Raw genomic sequence first — 23,087 nt, 5'->3', positions numbered from 1 at the left:
AATGATGATTCGAGTTTTCTCTATAGCTACTTGAAGAAAAATCTATGAAAAACTTAGTGTTGTATTTTTAATCCTTAGTTAAAAACACAAAACATTTTATGATTTTTCAACTTCAAAGTTACTTGCAAATTTTCGCGTTTTCGACAGATTTCGTAAAAATTTAAACTATAAACGCTTATAAAAAAAAATTGTGACTAACGATTTTTAATTTTTTTTAGTTACAATAAGAAAAACCATAAGGAACCTTGTATTAAATTTTCAAGTTTTTTTGGTCATCCAACATTTTTTTACCGACACTTCAAAAAAAAAATTCGCATAACAATCGAAAATTTCAGTGGTCTATAAATAACTCAAAAAAAGTCAAAAATTTTTGAAAATTTAACTGTATATAGACAATACTAACATAAATATTTGGTGAAAATTTCAAGTATTTAGAGTGATTAGTTTTTGAATTACAACCATATAACAAAATCGATTCGGTCGAAAACTGGTTTTGCGTAAAAATTCCCGTTTTTTCGTCATTTTTTTTTTGTTTTTCTCGAGTTTTTTGAAAACTGTTGGAAAATGTTTACTTTTTACCTCTATAATGCACCAAGGATATTCACTTTTCTATTGGAAACCACTCCCGAAGTTTGAAATTGAAGCATTATTTCGACTAGTTATGCTGTACACACAGGCCCCCACATGGGGGGGGGCTGATGGACCTTGAGTACAGGGGCCCGGCTATTTTAAGGGCCCGTGGTATAATAAAAAAATTAATATTTTTCCAAAAATTGTGATAGATGGTTAATTGTATTTTTGGAAGTCTTATAAAGGGGCCCGGTCAAACATTTAGTACAGGGGCCCGAAATTGTATGTGGGGGCCCTGTGTACACATACACAAAAAAAAAAAAAACATACATTATTGTACAATCAATACATTCATCACTCCGTTCAGAATCTAAAATAGTACATAATTATATTATTATCATTAAATATACATTTGTATAGTATTAAGGCACACCTTCTAGCATAAACTAGCATAATTATGTATTATTAACGGGTGTCCAGATTAAGGCGAGGTTTTACTATATTTGTTATACCATATTTTATTAAAATAATAATAGCATACAAATTAAATATATAGGGTTGGGAATGCTCACAGAAAACTTTTCATTGTGGAAGGGCTTATAAATTAACCAAACTATTATAAATTTTAAATTATATATGCATAATATGTATAATATATACACCTGTTCTTGTTTTGAGTTTCCAATTTATTAGATATTAATAATGTTTATGTGGAGATTGAAAAAATAACCATAATTACATTTTTTGTTTTTAGTTTTGATTACATTTTGTATACAAAATACTCAAATACATTATGTTGTTTAAATTTTTCTATAGGTATTTATAAGTTAATTGAGTTAAATACTTGGCATTGTCTTTGCTTGAGTTAGCTTTGCTTTTTATATGTTTTTTAAAAGTTTAATGTTTGCATATTTTGTGACTTTTCTTAATAATACCTACATGAATTATATTGTGTATAATACACAATTATTTATTTTGTTTAAATTTTATATTCTTTAACTAATACAATTTTTTATTTTATTTATATTATAGATATTCCCAAAGTTATATATAAATATCCAATGCTGGCTGTAATAGTTAATATAAAACAAAATCCGAGTTGTTCATGTAAAGAACAAATGTGGTATATAACCTAAATTTTGATGTCAGCATTGTTTGAAAGCATTCAAATGAAAATGGTCATTCCAATCTTTTATATTACTTATGCACTGATCACTAATTGCATTTAACAAAGATGTAGTTTTCAATGGAGAGACACCAATGATGTTTGGTTCTTGTAAAAATTCAAAAACAAATAATTAAGATCATTTACAGTATAATATTCATTAATTTTAATATTCCTTTACAAGTTAATTTATTAAGTTTTTGATAAGTCATGTAATTGGTTTTTATAGAACTAGATAAGCACATAATTAAATAACTTAGAATAAACCACATTTAAAATATTTAATATCAGCGTGAAAAGCTATTAAATAGATCAAATTATGTTTCATTATATGTATTTTTATCTACAAACATTTTTATAATATATTTTAGTATAAAATACAATTTGTACTTTAAATGTGAATTTGCTTTCATAAACATATAATTTAATATTAGTATAATATCAACTAGATCATTGAAATTAGCAGGATTGATTCAAATGAATTGTTTAAAACATGTAATTAATTAAATAAATTAAATACATATTTTTGATTATAATTTACAGTGTATATTTGCTTCCCAATATGTTGTATTTTATTTAAATGTTTTGCATGTATTTGAAATTAATTATATTTGTATGCATACATAGTACACAACATACAAATTATGTATAATATGTTTAATATAGATAATAGATAGTACACCTATACTTAGTTAAACTTTTATAAATACCATACTATATTAATTGTCTTATCTTATCAACTTATAGAATATATAAATGCATTTTTAGATGGTGAAGATGTATTTTTCTGTACCAACAAATGTGGCCGGAAATATAAGTCAAAAACAGCGTTGTATACTCATCTTAAATATGAATGTGGAGTAGATCCACAATTTCACTGTCAAGTGTGTCATAAAAGTTATAAGCATAAATGTACATTTAAAGTTCATATGATTAGAGATCATGGAATTGTGATGTAATAATATTAAGAGTACTCAAAACACTAAATTAAAATTTGTATTTAATAATTCATAAAGTTTTATGTATTTATTTTAATTTTAATATAATTTTGAGTTATTACTAATTCTGAAAAATATTTTAGATACTAGTTGATAAATATTATACCTACTTTCATTAATTTATTTTCCTTATAACTATTTTTTAAATTATCAGTGATAATTTTATAACAAAGTTATTTGAGTGTAGGTAGGCAATTAGCATAGTATTAAAAAATATTGATATTTTATGGTTGTAGAATCGAGAGTGCTAATCTGTAATCAGTAATTATTTAAATATTACCCAAAATCATCAAACTGTTTGTGTACAGTTAAATGTTTTCTTATTTATATTTTTTGAAATTATACTTTGGTTGTTAAAAAGATTATTTTGTTCTATTCTTAATCATTTTACTCAAAAATTATAACTCAAAACAGTTTTTTTTGTTTTTATATTATCTAAAAATATTATGTGTCTAATTTTTAGGGGTTATTTGTTTAAACATTTATTAGTTGAATTATTCATATGTATAGAAAAGGACTTTTATATTGGAACAGTTAAGCTTATGCACCGAGTCTCACCTAAACCAGTTATGGTAAATAAAAAGATAATTACAAATTGTATGCTAAAACTTAGTTATTGATAAATAGAAGTAGTGACATAAGACTATCCAGTAGAACAGTTCACAATATTATATTAAACACAAATAGGACAATTAATTTTAAAACATTAATACATCAAGTACCTATATTATTTATGATTTAATTATAATAAAATATTATCAGGTTAGGTTATGTATACATTATTTAGATTCTTCAACATTTAACATCAGTTCTTATAAAAATACTTCATTTTTATTTTAACTTCAATTTAAAACTGTGTTTTTAGCTTAAAATTTATACATAAATTTATAAATATTTGTATGAATAGTTATGATTTTATAAACTATCAAAATGTTTCATTATATTACATATTATTATATTATTGCGTGGGTCTAAGAGAGAAATATTTGTTTTCTCTCTTAGACTCACGCACTATATAGATAAAACTCTTTCATTTACAATTATTTTTTTTTATGATTTTTCAGTAATCTTAGAGTAAAATCACTTATTACAAATTCTATAGAACAGGGGTAGCCAATATGAACGTGTTCGCGAGACACGTAGACAATTACAAATATGCCAAGAGCCAAAATGTTTATAAATACATTTTATATAATTTTATAAATTATATACTTACCTATCAAAAAATTAAAATTTATAAAAAAAAAAGTAAATTTAAATTTTATAAATAAGACGCGAGCCGCATGTGGCTCTTGTCATAGTCAGGATGTAGCTCGCGAGCCATTGGCCACCCCTGCTATAGAGGATAATATTTTTGAAAGTAAAACATATTGATTTTATGTTTTATTATTATTTAATTTTGTTTTTGATTAAAACAAAACAAAAAAAAAATTTAAATTATGTTTAAATTGTTTTGAGACAACATTTAGAAAAATATCGTCATATTTTTAAAAATATTATTACCTATCGTTTTTGTAATGGGCGATTTACCCTTAAGATGACTCAAAATCATAAAAATAATGATTGTGTGTAAATGTGTTTTGCTTCTGTTGTGCATGGGTCAGAGATAGAAAAAAAAACAGTGTGTTAATATCTTCTTAATGTTTTAAATCTAAGGTTTTTTTTATAGGTCATTCATTATTAGGTCATTTATATTTTGTTTGAAATAATATTAACTTTAACAGTATTATAAATATTGATTATTAAACATGCATTTCAAGATAGGTTGAGATAGTTACCTATTTTATATGTATAAATATTTAAGAATGAATTTACCAATTTTTAATTTTTATTTATGCCTTAAAATATGAGTTTATCCATGATGAGATATATTTTATAAATAAAGAAGTTAAAGGAGGATAGGTTTAGTTTTAAGTTTGGAAAAAGTCCATAATTCATAACTAATAATAATAGTAATATTTGATCTATTTATTCCAAAATTAATATTACTTAACATCTTTATATAGCTTATAGTTAATATTTTGAAATATTTATAGATTTTACTTGGATTTTTATTTAAAGTATCTAATTAACATTTAATATTTTATTCTTTAGATAAATGGGTGACAAAAACAGATGTTTGGGGTTGTTTATTCTACTGTCCAAAATTGTGTGGTCGTAAATATAAATCAAAAACAGCTCTAAAACTGCATATGAAGTACGAGTGTGGGGTCAAACCCCAATTTCAATGTCATATTTGTGGTAAATACTTTAAGCAACCAATTCACCATAAAAAACACATGGCTGGTATTCATAAGATAATAACTTTGAGAAATAAATAAAATAAATACATACATGATTTTAATTAGTTTATAACAAAATAATATTAATTGTGTTTTTCTTTAAATATGTGCTTTATATTTTAAACTTTACATAATATGTACTAATTGAAAAAAAAAATCAGTATTTTTAAAATAAATGTGAATGTGAATAAAATTTAGTGAATAAAACTGCTGCATATTAAAAGGTATGTTATGTTTAATCCATTCTACGTTCCTTAATTCCTTTTTTCAAAACAATATTTTCAGTAAATAATTATATAAACAGTTATTACTATATTTTCAATTACTAAATAAATTATTTTATTTACTCAATTTATATCCTGTCTTTATATGAAGATTTTAAATGTATTTATTATTAAACATTATATAAACATTCTATGTATTGTTATACCCAAGTCTAATTGTTGTTGCTTTTTATACTGTTTTTATTTACAATTTAATAAAACTAATATCTAGATATTCTTCTTTATTTTTACTCTACATATTTTTATGAATAAAACCTATAACTAGTATTAAATAAATAATTAGTATATATAAAACATTTTAAGACTAGAGCTTGAGACTGCTTTCATTAGTATCATTTTATTTAATGGTGTTAACCTACTACGACATAATAGATTTATAAAAACATAACAATTTACTTTTATATATATTACATTAGATTTATATTTTGTATTAAATTTATTATTAATAATAATTATAAAATATTAATGGAGAAAACAAAACAAAAATTGGCTTATGTATTATTAATTATAATTTTACTAATTATCTTTGTATATTATTAAAACATGAGGCGAATTTTGTTATTATTTATTTAATAAAGATTGGTAGGTATGTAATAGGTAATTTTTGTTTCATTTATAATGTTTCTAATTTTATTTTCATGCCTGTACCTTTGATGAAAATCATCTTTACTTATTCTGGTGTATACAATTTCAGTATATTATAAGATTCTGTGCTGTACATCAGTGGCGAATTCCCTGGACATGCTTAAGAATATAAATATAATTAGTAAAAATACAAAAATTATTAAGTTATCAATAGTATATTACCTACTTAAAAACATCATATTGTATGAAAAAAATTCACCTATTTCTGTTATACTTATCTTGATCGCAACATTTATTGATAGAGTATACGATAGTTGTGTGCGCAAGTTATATAACACTTGATATAGTTATGAAACACCAGTTGTTCCAACCTGTTTGCTCTTCTAGCAGCCACAGTACTAACCAGTAAATACCCAGGGCATGCTCATCATGATTTATATAATTGATGTATTCGAGTGTATAACAGTTTTAATAATTTGTATTAATTTATTAGTTATAAATTAAATAGAACTATAGTACATTATGATAAATGAACATACCCATACTTCGCAGTCAGCATTCACCATTGCTGTACATGAGTATAGTCGAGTAAATTAAGTGTAGTGATGTATAGACAAATGGGGCGGACTAGTTCGGAAGTAAAATTAAGTGTTATAATTATTGTTATAATTCGATTAACTATAAAAATAAATAAATTACTAAATCTAAAAAAATAAAATACCTAGTACATACCTTACCTATGTTATGTCATTTAAAAATAATTCATAATTCTTAAATGATAGAAATAATAATAACATGTTCCAAATTTTATAAAATAATATCTATAATGTCTAAATATCGTATTTCACTATATGGATAGTCATTGGATGAAAAAAAATACATAATATCAGATAGATTTTAGTACTCATTTTTTGAAAATATATTCAAATATATCACAAAATGGAAAAAATGGTTTTCATTTTATAAACTGAATTACTTTTTATGAAATACACAATTTCATTAAGTAGTTTTGAACTATACATAATTTGTTTTGTTAAACAAATAAATGTAAATATAGGATAGTAGACTTGACTTTGAAATTTCAAGTACCATTCTAGTAAATCATGTATAAATAAGAAGATAATGATACAATTCTAAAAAATCTCGCTAATAATATTAAATAACTTATTTATATATTTTGTACCAGTTTGTATAGTTGCACCATTAATACAAGGTGAATAATTACTAAAATTGTTGTAATTGTTTTAAAATATTTTAACTATATACCGTGTGTCCCAAGGAACAGGGTACACTTTATCACTCATTACCTTTTTAATATTTTTCAATTCTGTTTGCGGGATATTAAACTACACTTATAGATCATAAATTCCTATGAGGCAAACATCTTTTAACTCAAGTATTGCGCGCATGCGCAACATAACTTTATTTTTTTTAAATGGCAACCCCTGTTTTAAAATGAAAATGATATTTAAAACATTGGTTGCCATTAAAAAAAAATAAAGTTTTGTTACATAGGAATTTATGGTCTATAAGCGTAATTTAATACCCTGCAAATATAATTGAAAAATATTAAAAAGGTAATAAGTGATTAAGTGTACCCTGTTTCTTGGGACACTCGGTATATATATATTATATACATATTTTATTGTTAATACTTTGCAATTATTAGTTAAAAAAAAATTAAGTACAAAATATTGCACAATAAATAATTTGTATTCATATTTCAGTTTACTCAGGTAGGCCAAACTTCCGGCCTATTTGTACGTTTCCCAGTATTCCATACGGCTTGTATTATAATGTTCGATACAATTTGAATGCTTTTTTGCATGATTATTTCCATGTTTTTCAATGCAATAAGTGTTTAGTCTTAATTATCATTTTACAGGATCTGTGGTGATGAATACAACTAAAACCTCCATTCTAAAACTGTACACATTTTATACAGAAGTACAAACTTTATGATTTACTTTATTAAAGGGTATATATTAATATAAAACATTGTTGAAAGAGAAATGTCATAGATTTATTAAGGATGTTAAATTACAAAAATGTTTTCTTTACTTGGTTATATTGTGACAATCACCAAAAATATAAGGTCTTAAAGTTTTCATTTATAATTTTTAGATAAATTGAGCCTTCTCAGAATTGTCTACCACAACAATATTTTTATTGAGTTCATTAGATCAGAATAGATTAGGTTATATAATATATTGAAGATTTATTATGCTTGGGCTTACATAAATTAATGATTTATTTATTTTAATACTTAAAATGTTTTTGATCTACCATAAAATTATTCAAAATTCTTTCAGATACTTTATTACATTGTCTAAGATGTGGACGTAAATATAAGCACAAATCTACTTTAAAAGCTCATTTAAGATATGAATGTGGCGTTGCACCGAAGTTTCAGTGCAGCATATGCAGTAAAATGTTTAAGCATAAATCACATTTAAAAAATCATGTAATATCAGTTCACAAAATAATTATTTGAAGAAAAAATATAATTTATATACAAATTTATTTGTTCATTATATGTTACATCAAAGACAATATTTTATCCTGTTGATAATATTAGTGAGTATTATGTAACTAGTATTTTAATTATAATAAAATTTAAGTATACAATTGATAGTTAAATGAATTGAGTTTTTATTTCTAGCATTTTTATTATGACAATTTTTTTTTTGTTTAAAAGAGGTAAGTATTTGTTTAATTTAGAAAAGTATTAACTATATAGTTAATATCTATATTGAAATTTATTATTTATAGTTATATAATATATTTAGAGTTCAATTATTAAATTGTGGGAAGATTATTTTGTTTCTTCCAATATGAACAGAAAATTAAAAACATATGGACTTTAATTTATTTGCTTTATTTTAATATTTTTTAAATAGAAATAAATACGATTTAAACCAAACCTATTGGAATTTATATTTAAATAAGAATAATAATAAAAAATATATTATTTAATAAAAATCAAATACTTAATCTATAAATATAAAAATTGTAATACATATTATGTATTCCATTAGTATAATAGAATTGTTAATTTACTTAATTTAACATAACCTTTAAAAGGTTTTTTTCTAACTGATTTTTTTGGGGCCCGTCCCTTAGCCTATTTTTAAGGGGCTCAAGTTTACAAAAAAGTATATGAAAAGCTAACATAAGTTAAATTTAGTTAAGTATACTTGTATGTTACAGTTCTAAGTAAATTATATTTTGAAATTATTTAAACATTTTACAATTACTCATATAAGAGAGTTATTTATTGTTGCTTATTGTTTTTGACTTAATAATTCATTGGTATGGTGATTTTTTTTTATAGTGAATATTAGATGAGCATTATAATATACCTCAAATTCCATTGTTACCATTTCAATTTACTTATTTATGGTATGTTAACATTGCTTTTAAATAGAAAATTAGTACAATTTTGTACTACCTCAGTATTTGATATTGTCTATATTTATTTCCTTTTATAGCTTATGAATTTACATTTATTTTGTTCTTTTTCCTAATCTATTTTTAGAATATCTATATTTAACACTGAGTTCTATATTATAATACAGTAGTATTCACGGGTTAGGTTTAATTTGTTGGTACATTTTTTTTTTAAATTTTGACATATGTTTAGCCTCGCTTATGATATAACCTATATATGCCATAAAATATGTTTGCTATCTTGAATGACTCCAAGTTCCTTTATTCCATAATTCCATAATCTGTGTACCACTAACATTGTTATTGGATTTACATTCATATAATTAATTTTGTACTAATTGACAAATTAATTAATTGAAACATTTTAATAGAGTTTTAAAATAAGCGATTGTTAATTTATCACTATAAAATAAATATAAGTCAATTTTTAATTTTTTTTTTAAAAAAACGCTAATTAACAAATATTTTTATAATTTATTTGTTTACTCTTAATCAGGGCTAGGATTTGTATGCAATAAAAAATTGTAAAATATGCATTTTATTTACCAAAATTTGCATTTTAATTTTTTGAATGTACACACAAAAAAATATATTTATTTATTGAAATACATCAGTGATTAGCTGATTGTCATATAATATGTATAATTGAGATTAAAAATTAAATTATTTATTTATTTTTGGATGCATTAATTATTATTTTAGTGAAACAATTTATAATTCTCATACAATAGTATGTGTATTATATGCTATGACCACATATTTTTTTAAATTTTCGAATATAACTGATTGGAGAACTTATATGGTATATTTTACCATAGGATTGTATTTATAAAAATAAAATTTATGTTTGACCAAAAAACCAAGTTATATACTTTGATCACTTTGTTTAAATACAATAAATACATCGTACTAAATATGAAAAAATATGCATTAAGCTCAATATAAGTAAAAACATGCAAAATAAAAATAGTACCATTTTCATTATAGCAATATATATCGCGGATATCACTCACTTAAATTCCATTTGGATATAGCAAAAACAATGATGTATTATATGATAACATGATGTTGCATACAAATCCTAGCCCTGCTTATAATATATAATTCATTAAAAATTGTCAAATATTATTAGTGCTTTGTGATTTTTAAATAATTCCATGGCTATGATTTTAGTTTAAGGATGAATTAAAAAAAATATTGATTTGATTTAATAGGTTTGTGAATTTTTTTTAATGAAATAAAATACATCAAATATAAAATTATTTAATTGTAGGGGGAAAAAATTGAGGTATAATAATTTACTTATATTCTTTAGCATAATTTAGTATGAAAAGCTTTATATTAATGTTAATAAAAATTAAAAGATGTATCAGCAAAATAAGATTTTATATTTTGGGTAAAAAAAAATTCAACACTTTTTTAAATGAATTATTATTAAAATTAGTATTTACATGGTTAACTTAATATACTGTTTTAGAACCAAATTAATTTTTATGTACAAATAATGGTCATTGTTATATCATCTATATCATCTATGAAGCAATGTTTACTTGGTTTGGAAAAATATCACGGAAAGGAAATTTGATTAGTTGATCTGAGTGTGAGTGCTTTGTGTGCTCTTTCTGCTCTTGGGTTATTAATAATTATTCCTACTTCACAAAAACACCCTAGGTATAGTCTTAAGAACTATAAAAGTATATACTGGTAATTATGAAAATGTTTTATGTTATAAGGAATAAGACAGCCCAATAAAATATTATAATATTAATAACTAAATAAACACCTTTTTCCACAGCGGTAAACTTCAAACAGTAATTTTTCCATTGTTATTCTTCATTTCTCAGGGGCCTTTAGAAGACATCAATTTTTTTCTTAAATAAATACTATGGAATTTATTTATTTTAATTAAAATAAAACAAATATTGTTGCTTTTAATTATTTAACTTTATTATTTTTATTATAATGTTTAGCATGTGCACGTTTTTTTTTTAATAAGTATTAATAAAACATAATAATATTAAATGGTTGCTAGTTATAAAGCATAGGTATATATGATATGTATATTAAGTATGGACTCATTAAATTTGTTTGCAGGTAAATATACGTGTCCAAACTATAACTGCGATCGAGAGTATGTTCATCGCCCTTCCTTATTAAAACATTTAAAATTTGAATGTGGTGTTAGTCCAAAGTTTCACTGTCAAATTTGCAACAAGTACTTCAAACAGCCAATCAGCTATAAAATGCATATGGGCAATAAACATAGCAAAATTAGTTTTAACTTATAAAGCCTAATATAATATGATAATGTATTTCTTGCATACCCTTTGAATATTTTGAATATTGATATTAATCATTTGTCTCATTTACCTCTAGTTCCTAATGTAAACAATAAATGAGCATAATTTAAAGATAATGTATATGATTGTAAAAATATATAGTTATTATTAAATAAATGTTGAAATGTTTTTTTTCTTACCAAAAATATAAATACATGTAAAATTTTGTATATTCTTTAAAAATCTGCATAAAAAAGCATAATTTAAAATTAGACTGATATTTTTCTATTTTATTTATAATCAGTTTTCTAATAATTATTTTACATAATTTTGTTTATTCTGTAAACAGTTTTGTTACATCAAATAATTAAAAGGTATATTTTTATTAATTTATAGGTTCAATTTTTATTAGATCTAATAACAATAGTATTACAACCATTATTTGTGTATACTATTTAAAAATGTCTTATTATAATTTTAGATTAAAAATAAGAATGAAAAATTTCAAATTATTTTTTGTTGGAAAAGTTGTATGTATCTAGTGTTGCATAAATTAAACCAGACATTAATTAAAATAATTGTTTTAATTTTTTAAGAAATTTTGAGAAAATCTAAAAAAAAAACTACAAAATTATTATAAAGTAAAACTAACAAAATTTTCTCCATTTTATAGTAATCTGAGTTTTGATTTTAAGTATAAACTCAATTTGCCCGATCTACAATTTACTTAATTTAAATTTATATGTATAGTAGTTATACAAAAATGTAATATAATTTATAAACTTCCAATATAATATATAGGATGAACAAAACATAAAATTGTTCCTATTTTTTTTTTTTTTTTTGTTAATTCAGTTTCTATCTACATAACTATCCACTGATATTTGGTGATAATCATAAGTTTAATAGACTAGAGAAATAATTAAGGGATGATGAGAGGGGATGATCTATCCCTGAGTCTTATTTTACTAATACATTGCAGTATTTATAGTTTAAGGTTTTTATTTTTATGAAGTGATTCAGTTAGCAGTTTTCTACTAAATGTAAATTTAATCCCCCCTCCTTCCAATTCTCCTAATTACGCTACTGGCAATAGACATCAGCAGGTTACTTATAGATTATTATAATTTTTACATTTAAACTTAAGTTCTTGTTCCAATAATTTTTAGAAAGGGTCAAGGTTTAAGATTTTTTTTAACTAAATTGTTTTTATTTACATATGACATAAGCCAAATAAGATAATTTCATGATTACAGTAATAAATCACATAAAAAAAATTCTTCAGTATGATTTATAATTTTATAATATGAATAATGATACTATAAGACACTATTTTATAGTAGTCACTAGTCATAATCCTTCACCAAGGATATAAAGGATAAATTTATTAATGGTTATTTTATTATGATAGGTAGGTATACAACATTCCTTTTTGGCATACTATATACCTTAAAAACTGTATTTAACTGTTTATGGGCCCTGAATTTATGGTGATGACATAAAGATTTTCTTTGTTATACTAATTCTGCTAATTTCTACAAGCTGATCTTGATATATGTATCACTATTGAATGTCATTTATAAACCTAATTAATAGTAATGCTAATTATCTGTTCTTGATTTTGTACACTCATGCAAACTTTATGTCTAAGACTCCATGCTAAGAAAATTTGCTGCAATGAACTTCAGTTTCTCTAAGATTATTTTAGGTGAACGATTCAGTCATCAGATTTTGTGATAAATTATGATTAAAATATAACTAAATAATTGTGTTAAATGTTTTTAAATATAAATATTTTCTAGGAATATTTTTTTGTAACTGTAAGTGATTTCAAAATGTAATATAGTACATTTTTACAGTCTGTTAAAATAAACTCTATTTAAAATATTAACATTTTTACAGTTATTTTAAGTTAATTTGAGATAGTTATCTCATAGGTACTTAACTTTTAGTAAGTAGAGCATTGCCAATAATTCTTTACTTCCATTTATAAAACTATTTTTTCATACTTACTATTGAATTATTTAACATATTTAATAAGTATATAATAAATAGGTATATATATACATATGTGTATATACATTTTAGGTGAAAATAGAATGGTTCGACAACCTGACAGTTACTATCACTGTCCTAATGGGTGTGGACGTAAGTATAAGTATAGCCAAGGGTTGTATACTCACCGCAAGTATGAGTGTGGAGTAATTCCAATGTTCCAGTGCACTACTTGTAGAAAATCATTTAAACAACCAATTAGTTACAAGCTCCACATGAAAAACATGCATAATATATTAACTCTAATATTTCTGAGTGATATACATAATTTAGTGTTATACTAAGTTATGTAAAATGTATATATTATGAACTTTTTTTGTTTTTAAGTTAGAAAATTTTTTTATTATCTGTAAGCAATAAATTATTATCAGAAAAAGTGATGGCTTATGAGTTATGAATTATATTGTGTTTAAAATTTCAGGAGAAAATCACTTAGTTAATAGCAATAATTGTATGAGTATAAACACATGCATGATGATCCATTTAATTGGTACACTACTTTTCCAAGTAATTTTGTGTGATTTTAAAAAAATAATTTTTTAAAACATTGTTTGAATTATATTTAAATATATTTTTGCAGAAAATCTTTATGTTAATGATCTTTTAAAATTTAAAACATTTATAAATAGAACTCAATATAACTAGTTTTTTATGTTCTGAAATAAAAATTAGCTTTTAAGAACGTTGATATATTATATTGAACAAACGGTTGTTATTAATTAGCATATAATGTTTAGTTGTGTGTTATGACTATACATATATGCACTCCTGTCAGTTTATTCTTTTTATCTAAACTTTAAATTTAAATAAATAAAACTAATTATTCATTCAATATTATACATCTACATTAAAAAAAAAAAAAATTTGCTAATTCTGAGTATAAAATTGTGAATTTCATCTAATTATTTAAAATACTTAACTTAAATTACTTGGAATGAAAAAAATATTATCAAAAGCTAATGAATTATTGTGTATGTATGTAATTATAATTATATTGTTGTTATTTACATATTTACTATTATTATAATGTTGAATCGTAATTGTTTTGTTTATATAAATTGTATTAATTTATATATGTTTAAGTATACAAAAAACTTTTCATAAGTTTTGGTTAAATCTATAAACTATTTTAAGATTAAGTAAAATTATTTTACTATAACAGGTGTGTTATTTATTTTTAAATTTGGTGTCAGCTAACCGGCTTGTCAGCTTAAAAGTTTACTAATAAATCATGAGTCTATTGCTAAATTCACTGTGTATTTATTTTTCTAAAACTTATTTTTCTAACAGGACGAACGAGTGCTTTTTTTTCAGAAGATGATAAAGATGATATATACTGCCCAAATAAATGTGGGCGGAAGTATAAACATAGAGGTAGTGTCGCAAGGCATTTGAAGTTTGAATGCGGTGTTAAACCAAAATTTCAATGCACAATTTGTAGTAAATATTTTAAACAACGCATTAACTTTAAAATACACATGATACGTATACATAGTTGTATTATGTAGTTTATATTGTTCTATAAATAATTTTATTTTTTTAATCATACTTTAGAATAATAGATTTATTATTTATTGTCAGACCAGATAGAATTTAGTTTAATAGAAATTTAAATTGTGTGTTTATATAAAAAAAATTATTGAGTTAAAAGTGTTTCTACAATGGATTGAAAATATAATTAAAATAAAATAAGAAACTAAAATACTTTCATAAATAATTGTATTAAATTTAATAGTTGGTTAAATATTATATTATGAAATTGCGAATAAATTAGTAAATTTTGTTTATAATCTTAAATTTATTAATATTATGTAGGGTAGTACTTGTTATTTTATTTTTTGTTTTTAATGTGATTTTATGTATGTATATCAAACATCACTTATTTTATTAATACATATATTAACATTAAAAATAAATTTAAAGATTTATTCATATTGCTCAATGAATAAATAATGATTAGTTTGAATAAAATAAATTAAGTGATCTGAAATTTACTTGAGAATAATGGTTAACATTATACTTGTGGTTTTATCTATCTACTTGTTGATGGTTTGTAATTTTCAAATTATTTTTAGTACTATTTAGAATAATTATCCTGGTAAAATACTAAAACGCTAACAGAGGTTTATGTCTGTATCTTTCCAATAAGACTATTAAATAACATACAATTTTGTTGTTATTGAGTTTATGTATGATATTTTATGTGCCATATTAGCAATATATTATTATACTACATTAATGGTATTAATAGAAATATATTATGGCAATATTTTTCCAATACTTAATCAATACTTAATTACCAATAGGTCTTACATATATTATAATTAATTAGTGACAAACTTAATAAATCCATTTAATATCTTATTTTATTTTTTTTTTTTATCACAGTTAAAAACTATAATTGAAGTCTATTGTTTTATCTGTAATAGCCAATTCATCAATGGTACTTATAATTAATGTAGGTATATTTTATATTATATTGTTCATTTAAAATGTAATATAAGTATTATTTGTTTGCAATTAATTGCATGTTATTAGTTGGTATTTCTATATTGATTTTAATTACATGAATAAGTCATACTTAGTAAATATTATACATATATAATAAAATAAAGTAAGTTGATGATTTAATTATTCATTAAACATTAATGTCTGATAACTAGTTCATTTATTACTGATGGTAAATATTTGTATGGTAATGGTAAATTTGATTAAATATCTTTATTTTGTTAAATAGGCAAATATATGCATCTGAAAATTTGCTAATGTTTATAGGTTTATTGCATTTTATTGTTTTGTATATAGGTAGCTAGTACTTCTATCCATTAAATTCTCTTAATTGTTAAACTAAATTTTAAATAATTAAATATTTATACTATTGTACTTAAAAAAAAAAGATGTTAGAAGAAGTTTATTTTTTTGGTTGATGACATTGTGTGAATGAAGGGAAATGTAAGTAAACAATTGATAGTACAAATAGGGTTTAATTATTAGTTTAAATTGGTACAGAATGATGTGGTTATGTGGTATTATTAATAATACATAATAATATTATCATAATTTGAACTTAACGATAAATTGCTGCACTATATTTTATATATATAAAATACCTTAATCATTTGATTTTATAATTTTGAAATTTTAAGTTATTCATGAAAATAAAAGATTTTGATCATTTATTTAATACAGTTGTTACATATATATGAGTAACTTTTATTTATTTAAATTTAAATATTTTTATTAAATTTAAATTCTTTAAGAATTCAAAATAGGTATATGGGTGCTTGGTGGTAAATGCATGAAGGACATAAAATATTTAAGTTGCTTAGTATGATATAATATTATAGAAATAAATTTGTTATATTTGTTAATATATCTATCATTGTTTTGCCCCTGAAAATTCAGGAATTCATAACTGGTCATGCTTATTACTTCATTAGAGTTTTAATAATAAATTATTTAATTGTTAATTATTTTTTGAATTTAAATTAACTCAAAATGTATTAATATTTTGTTTTAGATCAGAAATCAATTTTCTTTTGCCCTAAAGGATGCGGAAGAAGATATAAGCAAAAATGCACATTAAACCGACATTTAAAATTTGAATGTGGTATCCAGCCTATGTTTAAGTGTAACTTGTGTGGAAAATGTTTTCGACATACATTTACTCTTAAATTTCATTTAGCAGATGTACATATGATTATTTAGTTAAAGTAAATGAATAAATACATATTTTATTAACTCATGTATATTATACTAGATGCATAAACATAATATACTCATATACTATTTAAGTTTATAATAGTTATGTTTATAAGTTATGATGTTTAATTTAAAATTAATAGAACCTTTGAAAGAATTGTTTTATTCCAAGTTTTTTAATATACTTGATTATAAAATATTTCTTTTTAAATAATCAAAAAATAAAAATAATATATATAATAAATATTAAAACAGGGTTTGATTTATAAGGTGATGGTAGTATAAAGTTTAACCATAACTATTCATCAACATAATTTTGACATACAACTATTTAACATTTTAATAATATCTTTGTTTATATTTATATTGCAATAATAATTTTAGAAACAACAATTTAAGATTCAAATAAAAATAAGCATTTTATCTTTCTTAATAGGAATATTTAAATAATGTGTTAATGAAAATAAAAATGCATTTTGATTAAATACTATAGTATGGGTATTTTTATTATAATGTTTGAATATTATAAAATGTATATAGTTTATAATATACATCTATGTATTACATAACTTAAAAAAATGCAAAACATCGTATAGTTATTTTAATCACAGGTGTACTTAACATTGAAATGCTTATGGACACTTATAGTATAAAATCCTCCAAAAGATGTATTGAATTTGTAGTACTATAATTACAGTTTATTTTAACTGTTATTTTGTTTTGGATAGTATCATGTTATAATTTTTATTATAAAATCAATATTTTAAACCAATTATATTATATTGTATTTGCAATATAAGTATACATATTACATACATACATACATTTCATAAAATTAACATATTTTAAATATTTACCTATATTAAAATTTTCTATGATAAATAATATTGTGTACTATTATCGTATAATTTTTTGTAATCTGATGATATATTAAAAAAAGAAAACATTCTATTTTTAAGTTGTAATTAGTTATTTATTTGTATGTATATTCCTAATACCTAATACACGCATGTTGATCCAATAATTACTTAAAATATATTTTAGATAAATATTTACATTTTTTATGATATAAAATTCTAATATACATAAATTATATGGATATACATCTAAAATAATGATTAGGTATTAATATACAATATAGTCTAAAATTGGATATTGAGTTTTTTTAATTACATTTTATAATGTAAAAATCTTAAATCTGGTTATGGGTAATACTGAACTAAACCATTTTATGCTTGAAATTATTGCAGTTAATAGTTATCAATTTCTTATCGTTTTATCCTTGTAGTTTTTGTTATTTTATATAATTATTATGTTAATATATATTAATATTTTTTTAGCCCAATGGTATAAATGCAATGAAGAATCACCAACTCCTAAACATTTTCAACTTGGTCCTTTTTGTTTTGTTTGTGTGCGATGTGACAGGAAGTATAAATATGTGAGGAATTTAAAAAAGCATCAAAGATACCAGTGTGGTGTACCACCACAATTCCAGTGCAAAATTTGTAGCAACTTTTTCACTCAAAAGTCAAGTTTAAGGGGTCATATGCGAACAGTACATCGTATTTTGTGTTGATGATTATCAATTTATTAGTTCCTTTGTTTTTATATGTATTAGATATTTGTCATTATATTATATGATATTTAAAAAAATGTTTGTATAAAGGTATTCAATTTAATATTAGTTGTATGATATGTATATAATATATTATATATTAAATATTATTATTATTATTAAAACATATATTTTCAGTTGTTTGTATAATTTGTTTTGTGCCAATTACATCCTGGGAAGATTGTTTCGTGACAGTCTAAAATGTTAAAATATTTGTTATAATTTATCTAAGCATAATTGTTATCTAAAAATCTTTAAAAGTAATATATAGTACACCTTTACTCAACTCAAGTTTGAAACTAAAACTTTAGTTGTTAAGTTTTTAGTTATCAAGGGATCAATAGATGTTATATGTATACTAAATAATTTTGAGAGGAATAAAGCATTGAATATTTGTAACTTCTAAGTTTTTTCAATATTTCCTGGTTGATATTTTATTTTCTAGAATACTAGAATAAAGAAATAAGATATGAATAAGATTCTATCTTATTTCTATAATATAGATATTTTTATTCAAAAGCATGAAAATATTACTTATATTTAAACATAGTGATTTTATAACTTTACATAAATTATTTTATTTTCGTTTTGTCTAATTGCCATATTAAAAGCTATTTATTTATATCAAATGTATTATTAATAAGCGATTTTGATATTTGATGATTTTATTAATTCACGAGAAGAAACTATGTTTGTAATATTAATGTTGATTATGAAAACAGTAAATCCAATTGTAGTTTGGTATTTTTTTTTAATGAAACTATTATGTAAATTGTGAAAAATGATTCCTATTCTTAGATTAAAGTTTTTGAATTTTATGTGATATATTTATATTTGTTTTTTAAATTCCTAATAGTCATATATAATTTATAGTTGAATATTTTATATCAAAATTTATAGTACTATAATTTATATCCAAATTTTTGATTAGGTTATAACCTAAGTGCTTATTGTATTTTTTTTTAGTTATCCAAAGAGCTTTACTGTATTAAAATGTTGGTTTATTTAATTTAATTATAGTGTTCGATATGTTTTTTTTAAAAACTTATTGTGATCTTTAACATACAGTTCTAGATATAATAAGACGGTGTCGTAAACCAAGCAATCGATGTGAATTCATTTGTGGTTGTGGTCGTGTATACAAGTACCGCAGAAATTTGACCCGGCATAAGAGATATGAATGTGGTGTAAGCCCACAGTTCCAATGTGAAGTTTGCTATAAACAATTCAAATATAAAAATGAGCTTAAAGCTCATATGGGATTTGTTCATAAATTTGTGATTCCCAGAATTGAAATGGGACCTTAATCTAATTTGTATAGTTATAAAAATAAATTGTCTAGTAGTTATGTTGTATTAAATTTAAAATGTTTTTTAGATGAATGATACCATATTTATATTATATTATAATACATTTTTGTTTTTACTGATTTTTGTGAATATATTTTTAAGTATAAGTAGTGGTTTTTAAACTTTAAGTAGTAGTGGCATGACTAAGGTCACTAGATTCAGACCCCATCTTAGGTTGGGCCATTTAAAGTAATTCATAATATTTTTAATGAATTGATTTCATGAAATTTTAAATTTGACTCATTCCTAATTTGGTCTTATCTATCAATAAGCTAATCAATTGATTGAAGAGATTATTCTTCACAGATCTCAGTATTTTCTGTGAGTATAAGAAAAAATTTAAGAGAAATTAAAAAAAAAAATAAGAATGTGTTTTCTAGTGAGCTTTACTCAGACTTGTTTTTTGAGTTACATATTTATATGATTCAACATTATTTTCAAATTTCACATTACAAAATTAAACTATCTTGTGTAAAGTTGAACTAACAACTTCTTGATTCTGTCAAATTATTTCTTTATCATTAGTATTTACATTTTTAAATTGTATTATTTAATGTTTTAATGCAAATATGTTCTATTTTGTTTTTATGATTTTTATTTTTATATAATATATTGTATTATATAATTAGTTAAACTTTGTATCCATAGAAGTTTGTTTCTTTAAATCATATTTTAAAATGTAGTTGTCATTAATTTAAAATGTAACCTTTTAATAATCTGTTAAAAACAATATTTATTTAATAATATTATTTTAAATTAGAACATGTTATACAATTTTTATATTTCATTTACTTTATTGTTTTTTATAAGTATTTCAGTAAAATATATTTTTTGAAGTTGGTAGAATGTAAGGATTAATATATTGTTATTATTATTTGTATGTTTATAATATTTAGTGAAGTAATGTATAATGACCATATTGCAAATTTTTTTTATTTTAAATATTAGTATTGATTTTATTATTACAGTTGCATCTTGTAACTTGTTCTTGACACAATCAAGACTGGGCAAGTTAACGATTTTTTTTTAACTTGTTAAGTTGCTTTAAAATAATAAAGTTAAGTTAAAAGTTACTATATTTTTTTGTTAACTCTCGTTGAGTTAAAAATTAACTTTGAAAAAAAAATAATTTAACTTGGTTCACAGTTAAGATAAACCTATTTTTATAAAAACCTCATTCAAAAATCAATAATCTTACCAGGAAGTTAAATTATAAAATTTAACTTTTGAAAAATAAGTACTTTTAGAAAACAAAACATTAAATACTAAATGATGAAGTTCTTAGTTTTCAATTGGTACATGACATTAAGTATAGTAGGTATGTAATATTTATAGTAAAACATTTATAACCAGAGCATGGATTTTTATGTAATAAAAGAGTCAAAATTTGTAAATATTTGTTCTTATTTTTGGAATAATATGTATTAAAAAAAAAATTTACAAATTTACAAGAAAATCGGTAGTTTACATTTATTTAATTTATTTGATTCAATTTAATTCATCTAATCATCTTCATTGTTTTTTTATTTTTTTTTTTTTTAAAGAATTGATAACAACATACATTTGGAGATTATGGCTTCATTACAAATTGTAATTTCTTTAATAGCTTTATCAGTTATCTTTTATTTATAACAACTCCGTGTATCAATAGAAGCTGATAGATCAAAATTTCCAAATTCCAATATAATAATTTTAATAGGTACAAATAAAAACTGTATACCTAGTTATGAAAAAGTGAAATATTTAAAAATATGTGGAAATATGTAATAATAAAGAAGTCTCATTTTATTCATGGTGTGATGAAATGTGCTTATTTTAAATCAGAATTGAGAAATTTGTATTCAATAAAATTATGTATTTACATAAAAATCTGCGCCTTCCTATTTATGTTATATTAAATTATTTTTATTAATGTTATTGAATCCCAAGAAAATATCATTTTTAAAAACCTGCGATTAATTTTATTCAAATGTATTGAGTATTGAATATCTAAAAATTTAAAATGAAAGTATCGACTATCGAGTACTTAGTATCGCGATACTGATTCTTTAGTGTCTTACTCATCCCTGACTATAGTCATATATTTCTATGGTTATATAAAAGCGAGAGAAAAAGAAAAAGAAAAAAATGGTTAATAATTAACTTTATTAAATAAAAATTGTTTTATATTACATCTTTTTAATATAAATACTAATTATAGTTTTGTATAGGTAATATTTAACTACTGGCTTAGAATTGTTGGTATCATGCTATGTATTTTTGATATTTCTGTTAATTAATTATACTTACATTTTTTTTTTTTTTTTTTAGAAAACTTCAAGAAATTTATATGTAGTCGCTGTAATCAAAAGTATAAATATCAAACTGTACTCTCAAGGCATATTAAATATGATGTGATGATATGAATGTGGTGTAAGTCCACAGTTTCAATGTCAATTTTGCTATAAACATTTTAAATACAACAATGAACTCAAAATGCATATCATATATGTACATAAATTTGTGATCCCCAGTATTGTAACAAGTCCTTAATTTAATTTATATGTATATAATATAAAAATAAATAATGTATTATAATATTATAAAAACAGTATTGATTATATTTCTGTTTTATTTCATTTATGGTAAAAATATGTAAAAATAAAAATTATGGTTATTTTCCCATGGTTATTTTAGATTCTGAACGAAGTGATGAATGTATTGATTTTACAATGGTGTGTGTTTTTTTTTTTTTTTTTTTTTTTTTTGTT

General features: G+C 22.2%; 1 protein-coding gene across 38 annotated transcripts in view; it reads left to right on the top strand.

The window, feature by feature from the left end:
• Positions 1–23,087, top strand: part of LOC114119934 (longitudinals lacking protein, isoforms A/B/D/L-like) — a 196,408-nt gene that overhangs the window by 89,269 nt on the left and 84,052 nt on the right. Inside the window, exon 5 of one of the 38 annotated variants that reach the window (XM_027985376.2) lies at positions 22,648–22,925. The exons of 28 other annotated variants lie outside the window; for them this stretch is intronic. In XM_027985376.2, coding sequence (XP_027841177.1) covers positions 22,648–22,742 — 95 coding nt within the window. In that variant the 3' untranslated portion in view covers positions 22,743–22,925. Of the gene's footprint in view, positions 1–1,602; positions 1,798–2,503; positions 3,096–4,827; positions 5,243–8,196; positions 8,394–11,428; positions 11,886–14,958; positions 15,192–17,188; positions 17,382–18,710; positions 19,118–20,056; positions 20,418–22,647; positions 22,926–23,087 lie in introns of those variants that run through there. 9 more of the 38 variants (XM_050205651.1, XM_027983072.2, XM_027984938.2 and 6 more) reach the window with 9 other exon arrangements.

The sequence above is a fragment of the Aphis gossypii genome, chromosome 1 (assembly GCF_020184175.1).
Source record: "Aphis gossypii isolate Hap1 chromosome 1, ASM2018417v2, whole genome shotgun sequence".
Taxonomy (NCBI): Eukaryota; Metazoa; Arthropoda; class Insecta; order Hemiptera; family Aphididae; genus Aphis; species Aphis gossypii.
The sequence above is the reverse complement of the archived record's forward strand: the minus strand, read 5'-3'. Positions and strand labels throughout refer to the sequence as shown.